General features: G+C 57.2%; 1 protein-coding gene across 12 annotated transcripts in view; it reads left to right on the top strand.

Moving 5' to 3' along the window:
• Window positions 1–15557, top strand: part of IQSEC1 (IQ motif and Sec7 domain ArfGEF 1) — a 274380-nt gene that overhangs the window by 195945 nt on the left and 62878 nt on the right. The window contains exon 1 of one of the 12 annotated variants that reach the window (XM_066347178.1): window positions 11423–11716. The exons of 10 other annotated variants lie outside the window; for them this stretch is intronic. In XM_066347178.1, the coding sequence (XP_066203275.1) occupies window positions 11652–11716 (65 nt within the window). In that variant the 5' untranslated portion in view covers window positions 11423–11651. Of the gene's footprint in view, window positions 1–11422; window positions 11717–15557 lie in introns of those variants that run through there. One more of the 12 variants, XM_066347183.1, reaches the window with a different exon arrangement.

Here is a 15557-nt window from a genome sequence, read left to right as displayed (position 1 = left end):
GATGGCTTTGTGGCCTCTGCCTCAGGCGCTAGAGTGGCTCTGGTCGCAACATGGTGACGCCTAGGATGGGCAGAGCGTCGCCCCATGGTGGGCGTGCCAGGTGGATCCCGGTCGGGCGCATGCGGGAGTCTGTCTGACTGTCTCTCCCTGTTTCCAGCTTCAGAAAAATGAAAAAAAAAAATTAAAAAAAAAGACAGGCTTAGTTATATCCCTTACTTTACAGGAAGTGATGTCAGCACATGGTCCAATAGCTAACGATACAGAAGGGCGCACAGTGAGCAGGGAGCCTCCCTCCCCGCCCTGCCCCGTTCCCCCAGAGGGAACTACTGTGCAGAGACGTGTACATGTATTACCATACGTGTGTGTGCCTGCATGTGCGTGCACTCTCTCCCCTGTTCTTCCACCCGGGTACGGCACCTTCACCTTACGTTCTTCACTTAGCCACGCGCCGTGCACCTCGTTCCTGACGAAGCACCCCTGCCTCCTGCCTCCTGCTGCCGCTGTGGCGTGGGGCCGCCACTCTCTGGGTTAAACCCGCAGGCCCTCCCTCAAGCGCAGCCTTCTGCTGATAATGGAATGCAAGCAGTATTTTATACATGTTTTGGGTTTGGTGATTATTTATATAGGAAATTTCAGTTCATGCTCAGTGAGACTGGTTTTCCCCTTTGCAGCAACACGAAGTGCCCCTGACGGGAAGAACAGCTCAGGACTTGGTCCGCCATGCTCTGGGGTCCCCGGGGGAACTCACCTGGCCCCTTCTGCCAGGTGCCTCCCCCACAGACAACCCCCCCAGGACGAAGCCCCGACTTCATTGCCTAGACTCACTCTTCACACTCTATATATAACAGTTGCAGAACTAGAATTATATTTTTCCAAGCTCCTGAAGCCTTTGCCCAGTGTACCTGGGTTCTAACCCTGGTTGTATCATTAATGGGCTGTGTGTCTTTGGGCAAATTGCTTACCCTCTCTGGGTTTCAGGGCCTCCATGATAAATTGGGATGCAGACCTGCCATGCAGAGCTGCTGTTAGGGTTATGCGAACTCGTTTGGCAACCGGGCTGGCACCATTGCCTCGGAGTCGCCCGTGTCTGACTTCTCTCTGTGTGCTCTGAGACACCCAGTCCAAGCCTGACGGGTGCGGGAGGGGGGGGGTGATAAACGAGGCGGGAGCTGTTGAATACGTATAGCAGCGCACACGTTCTCAGTGGTAGGTTTATTTAAGTCATGAGTCACACGCACCTGCTTCCAGCATTAGTTATGAATCGGTGGAGTTGGGTCAAGCTGCTGAAGCCTCTCCTCCCACTGGGATGAGAGAAGGGTTCTTTCAAACAATCACGTAGAGAGGGTTGCGCGGAGGACGTTTAACCCACTTAAGAGAAGCCGTGATTATACGAGCACTTAGTGGTATCCATTTGTCATAAATGAACGCAACTATTCATTACAGCGGAGGCCGCTGGGGCCTTGGCTGGGCACCCCCGGGTAGCTGGTCTGTGGTGTGAAGGCACCACTTCACGGTCAGCAAGCTCCTTCCCTCAGAGTCCCTGAGGACGCTGACCTGGCCTCCCAGGCGCCTGAATTGCTGGCAGCCAAATGGGACCTTCTGCAGCAGGCAAGCCCTTGCAGCTCTCTCTATGTATTTATAGGGTTCCTCAATTTCCCCACTCCCTTTAATGCACACAGGCTCCAGTTTAAGCAAAGCTACTGGGAAAGAAACCCAGATATGTCAAGATGGTTATTCGCTTTGCCGCCGGATGCCTCGTTATTGTTTTTAATAGAATCTTTAGCTGACAGGCTCCTTTAAGTACCAGGCCTAGTGGAGCTAAGAATTGGTGTTTTTGAAAAACAACAGTCTTACCCGCCCTTCCAGGGTCTGTGGTATGCAAAGAGAGGTGTTGGTTCAGACTGAGTAGGACGGGGTGAGCAGGGGCATCTGGAAGAGGGCCTTGCCCCGCCTGTGCTGTCCCCAAGCCAGAAGGAGCCTGGTTCACCACGATCCATCCACTCCCCTGACATGACTGAGCCCCTGCTGTGGACCAGCACCGTCCGGATGCTGGGCTGAGTGGTGGACAAAGTCCCCTCCTTCACAGAGCTCTGTCCTGGTGGACGAGACAGACAGTACACGAATCAATAAGTAATTCAGCGAGATAAAAACATAGGCTGTGCAGGGGGCTTTAAAGGGATAAAATGAGATGAAGGGAATGGGGGTGTGCCTTCCCTGGGGGGTCCGGGGAGGTCCCTTGGAGGAAGTGACGGGGGCGGGGGGTGGAACACATGTGCAGGGTGTCTCAGGGCTCTAAAGTGTGGGGTCTCTCCCCCTCCTGGACTGTAGCCTGGGGGTGGAACCCCAGAACTTCATTCCTTCCTGGTCCCAGGCTCCCAAGCAGTTCCCAGCAAGGGCCTCTGCCAGGTGGGCTCAGCTCTGGGCCTGGTTTGCAGAAGGAGAGGGAGGGAGGGTGAAGCAGGTGCAGGCATCAGGGGAGGAGTGGGCAGAGGCCAGACTGCCCCTGGATTTGACCCACCGGGGCCTCAGGAGCCTCAGCAGAGCTAGCCGAGCCACAGTCCTTCCTCCCGCTTCTCCCTGGCTGTGCCCCATTCCAGGGGGTGTTCCCTGGAAAAGGAATTGGGATTTGTGACCGGGGTGCTGGGAGCTGACCGAGTGTGGGCAGTGGGGGTCAGAGTGCATGCTGAAACCCTCTTCTTTCTCTGGACAATAGGATGAGGGTAATAGTGATGGTACTGACCTTGGAAGGTCATCGTAAGGCTTATGTGAGGTGGGCATGCAAATCATTGAGCGCAGAACTTGCATTCAGTGGATCCTTCATGTGGGTGGAGAAGGGACGAGGCCAGCTCGATGGCTCAGCACATTCATGGTTTGGGGGCTGAATGGGCCTGAGCACCAGCCCCTGTGTGACCTCTCTTGGGTATGTTACTAAACCCTGAGCCTCAATTTATCCGTAAACGGGAGGGTTTGGAGGATTATACCCAGTCAATTCTGTAAAGTGCCCAGTGCAGAGTGTGCGCTGTGAGATGACCATGGCTGTGAGAGAGGTGACAGCCCCTGGGGTTACGGCAGGAGAGGTGAGAAGGGCTCGGAAAGACAAGTGCAGCCTGACCAGGCGGTGGTGCAGTGGGTAGAGCATCGGACTGGGACGCGGAGGAAGTAGGTTCGAAGCCCAAGGTCTCCGCCAGCTTGAGCCCAAGGTCGTTGGCTTGAGCAAGAGGTCACTCGGTCTGCTGTAGACCCCCCTCCCCATTGCAGGCACATATGAGAAAGCAATCAATGAACAACTAAAGTGCTGTAACGAAGAATTGATGCTTTTCATCTCTCTCCCTCCCTTCCTGTCTGTCTGTCCCTGTCTGTCCCTCTCTCTGACTCTGTCACAAAACAAAAAAAGAAAGAGAGAGAGAGAAAGAGAAAGAGAGAAAGAAAGAAAGGCAAGTGCATTTCGCTAAGATGGACATCCACACCCAGGTACGGGGAGCTGGGATTGGATATCATCCTGGCCAAGCGGCCCACTTCCAGGCAGCACCTGGCTGGGAAAGGAGGGAGGGTCCTCTTCACTCCACGCACATTGGCTTTCTTGTGCGTTTGCTCTGATGTGAGGTTCAGGGGCCACCATGGGGCAGGACAGGGGCTTCCAGGCTCTGAGGGCCTGCTGAGTGCCCAGCCCTGGCTAGGCAGTTATGAGTGTCACTGCCAAGCCTCACAGCACTGCAGCAAGAAGGGTCTGTGTCCCCGTTGTGGGTGAAGGTGTGGAGGCCCCAGGAAGCTGGGTCACTTGCCTGAGGTCACCCGGGGAGGGAAGATATCTGTCCAGGACTGCTAGGCGCAGGGCTGCCTCTTCCGTTTGGGGCAGAGAACTGGGGTGGCCTGGGCTCCGTCGGAGGCAGAGAGGATGGGCACAGAGGGGCAGGCCTGGCGCTGCTGGGAGCCGGTTTCCTGAGGGAGAGCTGAACTCACTTGGTGTAAGCACCACGGTTCTGCCCCTCCCTCCCGGGCCCGGCGGTGACTCCCCTGTGCCGCCCGCCCGTCAGGGAAAGCTGGGTTGAGTATGAGAGGCTTTGATTGAGTCTTGGGGCTGGCAGGGCACCCTGATGGGAAGTGTGATGGACAGTGTGGCAGGGAGGGCGGGGTCGGGGAGGGGCCCTTCGTAGCGAAGCAGCAGCTCAGCCCTTTGTTTCTGCATTGCTCCCTGGAACCCGCGGGACCTGTGAATGACCATCTCCCCTTCACGTTAATAGAGTCACAGCTCATGTAGCCAACCTTCTAAAGCCAGGTCTGTTCTCTGCAGGCCCCACCCCCTGGACTCCTAGACCAGCAGTCCAGCTCACCCAGCTGGGTCCAGCAGAGGGACGCAGAGGGTTGGGGTGGACCCACAGGAAGGGTTGCGGTGAGCACATCCGGACCTGTGGCCACCACCGTCTTCTTTCACTTGTACAACAAACTGTTACCTTCTATGTGGCAGGGGTTGCAGTGGGCAGTGGGTTCCTGGAAGTGTGGAGTGCGCTGGGGATTTGGTCTAGGAGGTTTTTCTTGGAGGAAGGGGTCATTCCTGGCTCCTAGGTTCACGTGGTCAGTCACACGCCAGGTGTTCCAGAGCTCCCACAGAGCCACCGGTACCTGGACCAGTGTGGGGTGTTGTCTCTCCTGGCATCAGACCCTGTGTCCTAACTGTATTCTATTGCAAGCTTTCTCTTGAGGGTCGTTCCCATGCTCTCACAGGTGGCATTAATCTGTGTCAGCTGTTGGCATAATGACAACTCCGTCTAATTTTTATTGTTCCTTTAAAGACCACAGGAAAACAGCCTTCTTACTCCTCAAACCATGATGGTGCGCTGGCTCCGTGGCTTCCTTTGTCAGAGCCGTGGGGAAGGAAGTCAGGTGACCAGTTCTTGGCTGTGCCCCAGCGCGACTTGGGAGAGGGCTCCCCACTTTCCTACTCTCGGGTTCCTCATCAGAATAGTGGGACGGCCGCGCTGGGTAACGGTGACTCCTGCCAGCTCTGAAGCTCTCAGATGCACTAATCTTAAGGTCACTATAATCTCACTGTCATGGCCCAGATTTTGGTTGATCCAGGTGCAGTGACAGGTGTCTGGAACTGGGCCAGGTGTGGTAAAGCAGGGTCAGAGCCAGAGCCCCACGCGGGTGAGTGTGTGGAGAATGGGTGGAGAGCCGTGATTCCTGCCTCTGGGGTGCAGCAGTCCGAGGGAGGGGCTCCCATGCTGCCTGGGGGGCAGGTAGGGACAGTAGGGGGTGCAGCTGAAGAGAAGGTGATATTTGGGCCAAGCAGACAAAGTGAGCAACTCAGGAACTGGGAATAGCATAAGCAAAGGCACTGGGACAGGAAAGTGCCTGGTGCATTCTGGGAGGAGCGACCTCGTGGGGATGGGAGCTGGGGGTGAGGCTGGAGCGGGTCTGGGGCTGGGTGACAGTCTGGCGGTGCCTGGTGCATTCTGGGAGGAGTGACCTCGTGGGGATGGGAGCTGGAGGTGAGGCTGGAGCGGGTCTGGGGCTGGGTGACAGTCTGGCGGTGCCTGGTGCATTCTGGGAGGAGCGACATCGTGGGGATGGGAGCCAGGGGTGAGGCTGGAGCGGGTCTGGGGCTGGGTGACAGTCTGGTGGTGCCTGGTGCATTCTGGGAGGAGCGACATTGTGGGGATGGGAGCCGGGGGTGAGGCTGGAGCGGGTCTGGGGCTGGGTGACAGTCTGGCGGTGCCTGGTGCATTCTGGGAGGAGCGACATCGTGGGGATGGGAGCTGGGGGTGAGGCTGGAGCGGGTCTGGGGCTGGGTGACAGTCTGGCGGTGCCTGGTGCATTCTGGGAGGAGCGACATCGTGGGGATGAGGCTGGAGTGGGTCTGGGGCTGGGTGACAGTCTGGCGGTGCCTGGTGCATTCTGGGAGGAGCGACCTCGTGGGGATGGGAGCTGGGGGTGAGGCTGGAGCGGGTCTGGGGCTGGGTGACAGTCTGGTGGTGCCTGGTGCATTCTGGGAGGAGCGACATTGTGGGGATGGGAGCCGGGGATGAGGCTGGAGCGGGTCTGGGGCTGGGTGACAGTCTGGCGGTGCCTGAGCAGGGGACTGGCCATGTTGTCTCATTCTGAGTAAACAGCGCTCAACCTCCTAAAGTTATACCAACGCCATTTAGTTCACTTTGTTCAGTGAAAGTCCATGGTGTGCAAGTGGCTTCTGTTAAAATGACTGAAGTTGGAAAAGGAGCTTGGCGCTTCATAAGAACAGCTTTATTTGAAAGGATAATTTCTCTTCTGGGGACTGACTGGCTTCCCTGCGACGCCTCTCTAGAGAATTCTGTGTTCTGTGCAGCTGTCTCTGTTTTAATTTTTTTTTTTTTTTTTTTTACGGCATCCAACTTTTACATGTTCGCTGGACTGTCCGTGTTCCTGCTGCACCATCCCAGCCGAGGGGCACTGTGGCCTGGGGGTAGGCAGGTGGGGACGGTCAGTGTTCCTCTCTTCACCTCTCTGGGCCTCCCTTTCCCTGTCTGTCACAGGAGGCGTTGGGCTGGAGGGGTGATCCCAGAGCGGCTGTAGGGATGCTTGTTCCCGTGTTAAGAAGGGCGACATGTTAATGACCCGTAGACGCTGAGAGGGAGCTGGACCAGGCTGTAATGCAAACGTAACTGCTTCTTATGGCCGCTGGTGAGACACGGTCTGCTCGGAAGACAAGGACACAGGAACAGCCAGAGGCAGCTTAAGTGTAGTCTGGAACTGGGGGTCTTTGTGGCCCGGTTCTGGCAGGCTTCAGAGTCTCTTAGAAGATGCTAGAAGACTCCCAGTTCCTTGGATTACTTGTGTCTTTTATTGATTTCTTTATTTCATTGGCCTTTTTCTTATGGTGATAAACACTTACTTAAAAATTTTAAAACTATGCCAGGGCATAGCGTGAAAAGTCTTCCTTCCTCCTGCCCCCCACTGTCCCAGCTGGACCTGTTACCTAGAGGGCGAAGGCTCATCTCCAGGCATCTCTGGAAGCCCCCGTTCCCTTCCGAGAGGCAACCACTGGTACCCGTGTCCTGGATGTCCTCTAAGAAATAGTCTACGCCCACAGAAGCACATTATCGTGAATGCGTTTCCCATTTCTCTGGACTCCAAATGTCCGTGTTGTGCCTCAGATCTTTTGCTATGAGTGCGTGTGCCTTCATTTAAACGTAGGGCTCCACGGATGGAGGCACCGTAGCCTCCTTAACCAGTCCCTTTTGAGGGACCCTGTGTGTTCCCTCCTCTGTGTTCTGTTACAAACAGCTTGTATCCTTGGGCCTCTGTCTTTGTGCACATGGGCAGCTGGTCTGCGGGATTCGTTCCTAACAGTGAATCGGCCCCCTCTGGGCCATCTCGTCTGAAGGTCACCTGGCCTGGCCCTGCCGTTTCCATCCCCATCTTCCCCTGTGATGTTTGGATTCTGCTCTCCCAGGGTTTGTCCCTGGGGCCTGATCCAGGGTGGGGCGGGGTGGGGGTGGCTAGCTAAAAAGGCAAGGCACTCAATGGGGTGCCGGAGCCAACATGAACCTTCTTTGGGGGAACTTAATTTATTTCGGGGTTGACGACATTTTTCTGTGGGAAGCTAGTTATAGACATTTTAGACTTTGTGAGCCTTGCATCTCTGTCGCAACCACTCAACTGTGTTGTAGTGTGAAAGTATCCATATACAGTATGTAGGTGAATGGGGATGAGTCTGTTACAGTTACACTTTATTTTTAAAAAGCAGGCAGTGGGCTAAAGTTGGCTGTCGGGCCTCAGTTTGCCAACCTTTGATTTACTCAGCCGCCAGTGACCCCTGTGTCCCCAGCCTCATAGCAGGCCTGGGGGACACTACAGAGGAGGACGCAGGCCCAGCCCAGCTGGTCTGACAATATAGCTTGTGGGTGTGACGAGGGAGCCACCGTGGTCACACGAGACTGCGCTGAGCAAGAGGAGTTTCTGTTCTGGACCAGGAGCCAGTCAGGGGTTTTCTGGGGGAAGTGACATTGAATGCTGAAACCCGAAGTCCTAGCCATGAGCCAGACACAGTGGGCAGTGTCGGGGTCTGAGAGAAGTTTAGCATTGTGGGGGTGTGGGGTGTGTGGAAGGGCATGGGGAAGGACCCGGCTGGAGAGATGAGCCAGAACCAGGCCTCTGGGCTGGCCACGTGAAGGGGGCGGCCTTCACTCTGACAGCTCTGGGCAGGGGCACTGCCACTGCCACGGTTGGCCTTTCGGGAAGTGCCACATGTCTGGTCCAGGGCAAGCAGGGAGGCTGTGGAAAATGGGAGGCTTTCAGAAGCCAGGGGAGGGGATGAGGTTGGGTTGTGGCAAGTGAAATGGGTCAAGACAAGCAGCTCAGGACTGAAACCCAGGACAGTACAGTCGAAGTGAACACTTCCATGATTCTCTTGCATCCTACAACCCTGTATGTGGGCTCCTGTTCACTCCTTAAGGACCCGTGCTAATGTCCTGTTGTCTCTGGAGCCTCTCATGGGGCAGAGTTACAGACTCCTTCAGACTATCAGGACATGGAATGGGGCGGGGGGTAGGCGTACGCTTGTCACAGCAGTATCTCCCCATAGAGGTCTCAGGAGACAGATGCAGCATGAGCACTAATAAATGCTTGATGAGTGCTGGAGAATTAGCCAGCGGAGAGGTGGCTGATGAGCCACACTTTGTAGCTGAGGAGACTGAGACGCAGGAGTAGCTAAGCAATTTGCCCAGATGGTACACGTACGAATTCTTCCCAGTCTAGTCATTTCAGCAGAAAAACGGGCTTTCTCTGCCTCTCCAGGCTGGAGCTTTTCTCGCCCACCTGATAATCTGCTAAGTTATTAATCCGCGAGGCATTCGCTGCACAGAAGCCAGAGGCAGACTTGCCGGGAAGGTTAATCCGGGCAGGAGCATGGAGAGAGAGGCATTTGGTTTTCAGGCACTCTGCCCCATGAGAGACTCCATCCTGTGGTGGTCCAGATGCTCATGGGGAAACCCAATCCCCGTCTAAATCCCAGCTAGGACGGTGTCTGGTGGGTGGTGAGACCCTGGGCCTGGAGAAGTGCCTGGGATTCTTAGAGACGTGGGTCTTGAGGCTGTTGGAGCCTGTCTGCACTCTAGCAGCTGGGCCAGGGAATTCTCTTGGCTGTGTTTACAGCAGCCTATTTTTAGAGGGCAGTTAAAGCCGGGGTGGAGTTCCCCCCCACCCCAGCCAACTATTAGCAACTCTGTTTCCTCCCACTCCCTCCACCCCCGCCCCTCCCCACCCCACCCCTACCAGGATGCAGGATGTGATCATGGTCTTTGGACAGTGTGCTCAGTGGTCTTATCCCAGCACTCTCTGTAGGTCAGGGGTCCCCAAACTTTTTACACAGGGGGCCAGTTCACTGTCCCTCAGACTGTTGGAGGGCCGGACTATAAAAAAAACTATGAACAAATCCCTATGCACACTGCACATATCTTATTTTAAAGTAAAAAAACAAAACGGGGACAAATACAATATTTAAAATAAAGAACAAGTAAATTTAAATCAACAAACTGACCAGTATTTCAATGGGAACTATGCTCCTCTCACTGACCACCAATGAAAGAAGTGCTCCTTCTGGAAGTGCAGCGGGCGGGATAAATGGCCTCAGGGGGCCCGCAGGGCCTGGCCTGGGCTGTAGTTTGGGGACCCCTGCTGTAGGTAGTGCTCTCGTCCTTCTTTCTGATTCTAGCCGTCCTAGTGGGTGTGAGGCGACATCTCACTGTGGTTTTGATCTTCATTTCCCCGATGACTAGTGATGTTGACCATCTTTTCATGTGGTAGTGCCCATTCATATATCTTCTATGGAGAAATGTCTATTTGAGATCCTGTGCCTATTTACTTTTTAATTTACTTTTCCTGTGCTCATCTTTTTAAAAGATTTTATTTATTGATCTTTTCATGGAGAGAGCAGAGAGAGAGAAGGGGGAGGGAGCAGAACGGGAGGCATCAACTCAGAGTAGTTGTTTCTCGTATATCCCTTGACCGGGCAAGCCCAGGGTTTTGAACTGGCAACATCAGCATTCCAGGTTAATGCTATATCCACTGCACCACCACAGGTCAGGCTCCTGTGCCCATGTTTAAATTGGGTTATTTGCCTTTTTATTATGGAGTTGTAAGAGTTCTCTATATAGTAGTGATACTAGACCTAGAGCCTTATCAGATGTATGGTTTGTAAGTATTTGCTCCCATCCTGTGTCTTTACTTTAAACGTAGAAAAGAAGACAAGTGAAGAGGAAGAATAGAGATGGCAGTGAGGGGCCTCTTGCCCGGGTGCCCTAGTCAGGTGCACTCCTTGGTTCTAGGGATTCCCTCTTCCACGCCGCAGGCTGGAAGCTCAGCCCTCTCCCCTCCCTGCGCCCAGCCCAGTTTCCCCACCTGGGAATAACACTCATCTTCAGGTCCTTTGCACTCCTCGTCCCCAATGAAAGATGTGAAAGGACGTTATCCCGAGGCCCCCACATTTCCTGATTCCCATAGAATGGCCAGCTGCCTGACCCTCCAGGAAGTGGGCTGGCAGGTGGGGCAGCTCAGGACAGGTAAAGCGGCCAGGACATTTGGGGTTTGGATTGTATCTGTGTCTGCCGGGTATCTCCCAAACACATTTGGGCAGCCCACAGTGTGGGTGCTGGCACTGTGCGCGCCTTCACGGAGCCCGAGGAGGGTGAGAGTAAACCTGCCCGTGGGAACAGCCAAGCGGCCCGCTCACAGCCGGGAGCTGAGCTGCCTGGAAGAGGAGAGGTCGGGGCGGCGCCTCGGTGAAGCCTGGGAACTCCCCCTCCATCACCGTGTCGTCTCGAGGACAGCTGTCGGCCAGGAGCTCTAACTGCTAGCAAGCTGTCTGCGTGCAGGAAGGCGGGCCTTGTGCGCGCCTGGGGAGGACGAAGTAGCTTCCATTGGATCCTCGACAAGTAGTTCCCGGAAGGGTGTCCCTGCCGCAGGCTGGGACCCACGAGCCCCAGAATGACACGCGCGAGGCAGCAAAGGCCCCTGCTACCCGCTGAGGCTGAGGTCGGGATTGGCGGCGACCGCGCCCTCCGCGGAGCAGGCCGAGTGGACTGGCCTGGCCTTTCGTAGTAGCTGCTGTGTTTGCACGGAGGACGGAGACCGATAGCGGGCACCGGCGCTGGAGCGGGTGCCGTCCCAGGGAGGGGCCTCGCCTGCGGGCACGGTGTAGCGGCCTGGACCCGCCCCGGCGCGGGCCACCCCCGGCTCCGCTGGCCCCGCCATCTGCGCTCGTGGCCCCGCCCTTCCCGCGGCTCCGCCCCTTCCCGTCGTCCCCGCCCGCGGCCCCACCCCTTCCCGTCGTCACCGCCCTCCCCGCCGAGGCCCCGCCCTTCCCGTGGGTCCCGCCCCTCTCGCGGCCCCGCCCTCCCCGCCGCGGCCCCGCCCCCTCCGGGCACATTCCTCGGGCCCGGCCTTGCGCTGCGCCCCGCGGGCGGCGGGGGAGGAGGGCTTCGCCTGGGCGGCCCTGGTGTCGGGCCTGGGGCGGAGCGGTGGGAGCGGGCTGGCACCGGGGGGCGCCAAGGTGACCGCTCGGCGGTGGTCCGGTCCCCAGCGGGTGGGCACAGGCCCCGAGACCGGCCGGCCCTGCGGGCTTCGGCGGCGCTCTGCTGGGCCTGGGCCGGGTGGCCGGCTCCCCCTCGGCCGCAGCCATGTGGTGTCTGCACTGCAACTCGGAGCGGACCCAGTCGCTGCTGGAGCTGGAGCTGGACTGCGGGTGAGGCCCGGCGGGGCGGGCGGCGGCGTGCTGGGCGGGAGGGGGTGCGGGCTCGCCGGCAGGAGGGGCAGGAGGGCCGGGAGCGCTCGGGGTCGGCGTGTGCGCCGCGCACAGGACCCGAAGCTGCCGGGCGGCGGGCTCTTGCTGGGGGTGGGGGGGGCTCGTCAGAGGGCGGTGCCGGGTCCGTGTGTTCTGGACGCGGGACCTCAGGCCGGTGTGTGGGGTTGTGTCCCGCTGTCGGGGAGCGTGTGCCAGGCGGAGGGACCCGCTCAGGTGCTGTCTGTGCACAGGTGGTTCGGGCGTGCTCCAGGCGGGGCCCCCTGGGCGTGCACCTGGGCCTGCAGCCCAGGGAGGTTAGTTCTGTGTGGCTGCTGCCGTGACCGTCGGGGAACTGCCGGTGGAACTCGGGGTGTTTGTCTGTGTACGCCCAGTGTGGTCGGAGTGGAGGGCTGTGTCCCAGAGGCCGCCCTTTTCTGCTTCTGGGCCGGGGGGTGGCCGTCCGCGCATCCAGGGGCCCATATTTATGGCGAGAGAGGGAGAAAAGAGGGTGTGTATGTGCCGAGAATATCGATTTACTCACTCTGCTCGCCAGCACAGCTGCCCCTCCTCGAGCAGGACTGGGATGAGGGGATTTGTTGACTAGCTCACTTGGCTGCTGTCAGGGCCCCTGGGGGGAGACCTACCTGCAACCGGTTGATCTTTGAGTTAAAAAATTCTGCAGCCTGTGTCTGGCAGTTGCACTGAGAACCGGCACAGGTTCTCCGCCGCCCCTCCCCACCCCAAGGGCCCGGCTTCGTGTGAGGCGGTGGGGTGCAGTTCCCAAGGATCCATCTCCCTTGCATCTGGGGTGGAGGCTGAGCAAGCCGCAGCTGCAGCGCCAGCTGTCTGGAATCCGTCGGTCTGAGAATGAGGGTCCTGGTATTCATATCCCACACGTGCTACTGCCTTAAGCAGCTGTCCCACCCGGGTATTGCGTTTGGATCTTTGTCCTTGTGGTCCTACCGTTCCTGTATTGCAGGACAGAACACTGAGTGTGAGTGGTCAGGCTTGTCAGCACCGAGGCTCTGGTTTGCTGAGTGCCTCCTGTGTGCAGTCTGTGCTGGGGACCCACCTTCAGCCTCAGAGCAAGTGGGTTGCATTTGCCCCCCCAGTGCCTGGGATGTGCTTCTGAAGGAAGCTTGAAGGAGGGCCAGAGAGCATGAGCCCAGCTCCTGGCCAGCTTTCCCCTACCCAGACCCCTTCCAGCTGGCCACTCCCCCTCTCTGAACCCCAAAAGGACCCAGCGTGCTGCGGAGACCTTGGGAGAACCTCAGTCTGTAACAGCCCGCGTGTGCGGCCCCGTGGGCCCGCCCCACACTTCCCTTTCTAAACGGGCATGGTGAGGTAGGGAGTCAGTGACGAGCAGAGCATTACAAGGGGAACGTGAAGTAAAACCCAGATGTTCTGATGTCGGGCCTCTGGAGAGCCCCTGCCAGCCCTGCTGGGGTTGTCAGGCTTTTGCTCAGAGAAGTCAGACTATGAACCAGTTGTACTAATATTGACACAGCTTCAGTTCAGAAACATGGACAGGGCTGACATCTGCACAGACAGACAGTGAGGTGACTGGACAAAGAGGTGTTTCTGGAAGGGATTGGACAGGGCCCCCTGGGCTGCTGTGTGTGTGTGTGTGTGTGTGTGTGTGTGTGTGCACAGCATGGATGTTATCTGGCTGGACTCTGGGACAGGGGATCGTGGTGTGAGAGGAGAATCTAAGGCAACTCACAAACGGACTCTGTTCAGATCCCAGCTCAGCTTTGTGAGTTTGTGCGAGTTAGCGCACCCCTGTGAGCCTCGGTCTCCCCTCCGTGGAAGGGCATGATGGGACTGCGTGTATCACAGAGGTTTCTGAGAAAGCGGGTGTCTGGAAGCCCTTGCCCAGCTGGCCGCCCGGGCCTGCGGTCAGCTGCCGGCCCATTCAGGTCAGCACTCTGCTCTTCCCACCCGCTGCCCCTGACCCCTAGGAGTTTCTTCCTTCCTCTTTTGTAAATTTCCTCTGAAAGAGGAGGGAGGAGTGTCCTGCAGTAAGCAGGGTGGTGAGAGGACAGCACAGCGCTGTGGGCTGGGATCCTGCTAGGTTCTGGGGAGTTCTGCAGACTTAGCCCAGGTCCCCTGTGGACCTGTGTGTGTGTGTGCTGGAGAAGAGGCTCAGAGGCTGTGGAGTATGATTTATTATTTGTCCTCAAAAGCACATTGCAATGAGTTTATAAAGGCCATTAAGGCTCTTGAAGAATTAAATTAATTGGTGCAGCCTTGCAGAATCTGGCTGCTTCCGCTGCGTGAGCCGCTGCTGAGGAGCGATATGGTCCTACCTGGACCTGCCACTCTTCTGGCTGCTGTGGCTGCACCCGAGTTGGGCGAGGGCCCCTCCAAGCCCTGGGCCCGGGGCAGGCACCTCCGTGGGGAGTGAGTGCAGGAGCCCTGGATGCAGGCGTGCCCTTCTGAGCGTGGAGGGGTGCTCGCTCCCCGGGGAGCTGTGTGCGACCCAAGAGCACCCGGGCTGTGCTCTCCTGTGTCTTCATTCACTCAGCAAACACTGGCTGCACACCTGGTCCGTGCAGGTCCCTGGGCTAGGTGCAGAGGGACCAGGGCTCGCCATGTGACTGTCTCTCTCAGGGCCCGGGCCAGGGGGCACTCAGCAAACACTGGTGGCACACCTCGTCCGTGCGGGTCCCTGGGCTAGGTGCAGAGGGACCAGGGCTCGTCATGTGACTGTCTCTCTCAGGGCCCGGGCCAGGGGGCACACAGAACCCTGGCTCCGCTCCTCCCAGCTGGCTTCAGCTGTGCTGCCTCCCCCCCCACCCTCCACCCTGCCTGGGCCCTGATTTTGTCATCCTTGAAATGGGACCACAATGACCTCCTGGGGGAATGTGACTCTGTTTCTGGTGGCTGGCACATCTTAGATGCCCCCAAATGGCAGGTGTCACCACCATCACCATGACCATCTTTCCGCGTGTGTGACATCACTGCTGAGTAAAACGGTTCCTGACGGGTTTCTGACGTGGCTCTCGGTGAATTCCCTCCCGGAGGGGCTGAGCCTGAACTTGATCACATGCTTTGCTGGTACATGGCTGTGGCTTCCATGTCCTCGCTGGTGAAAAGGGTGATTTTTTTCCATTTTATTATTTTCTTGGTTTGCGGCTTCCTAATGCGGTGAGACAGCTTGATTTGAATTTAAGGCACAGATGTGGAACTGCAGCCGGAGTTCCTCCCGGTGCACACACGCGGGAAGCTGCACTGGCTTGTTTTTTCCTCTCTGTTCAAAGGTCGTGGTCGTAGTGATGAGGTTAACATGGTTGCCATGAGTGAGCTGTGTGTGAGTTACTGAATCCTCAGAGCATGCTAGGAGCAGGGGCTTCTGCTGTTCCCATTTTTTCAGTTGGGGGACGGTCACACAACTTGCCCAGGGTCCCCAATCAGTAAGCACTAGAGCTGGGATGCAAACGGCCTTTTTGTGGAGAGAAGACCCCAAGGCCAGGCCTTGGACACTGGTAGGGGACATACGTGGACAGTCACCAGCTAGTTAGTGGACGGCCTCCTCATCTGGGTCCCTCAAAATGGCCTTCTCCAGGCTGGGTTGGAGTCTGTGTGCAAGCGTGAATGCTTTCTCCCCAAGGGATGTTTGTTTGCTCTTGTTGCTGGCTGGGAGGTTAGGTGGTGTGAGGGTCACATGTGTTAGTACATGTGAACCATTTATTTTTTTTTTTATTTTTTTTTTATTCATTTTAGAGAGGAGAGGGAGAGACAGAGAGAGAGAGAGGAGAGACAGAGAGAGAGAAGTGGGGGAGGAGCTGGAAGCATCAAC

Source organism: Saccopteryx leptura, chromosome 8 (genome assembly GCF_036850995.1).
Source record: "Saccopteryx leptura isolate mSacLep1 chromosome 8, mSacLep1_pri_phased_curated, whole genome shotgun sequence".
NCBI lineage: Eukaryota > Metazoa > Chordata > Mammalia > Chiroptera > Emballonuridae > Saccopteryx > Saccopteryx leptura.
This window is presented reverse-complemented; position numbering and strand designations above follow the sequence as displayed.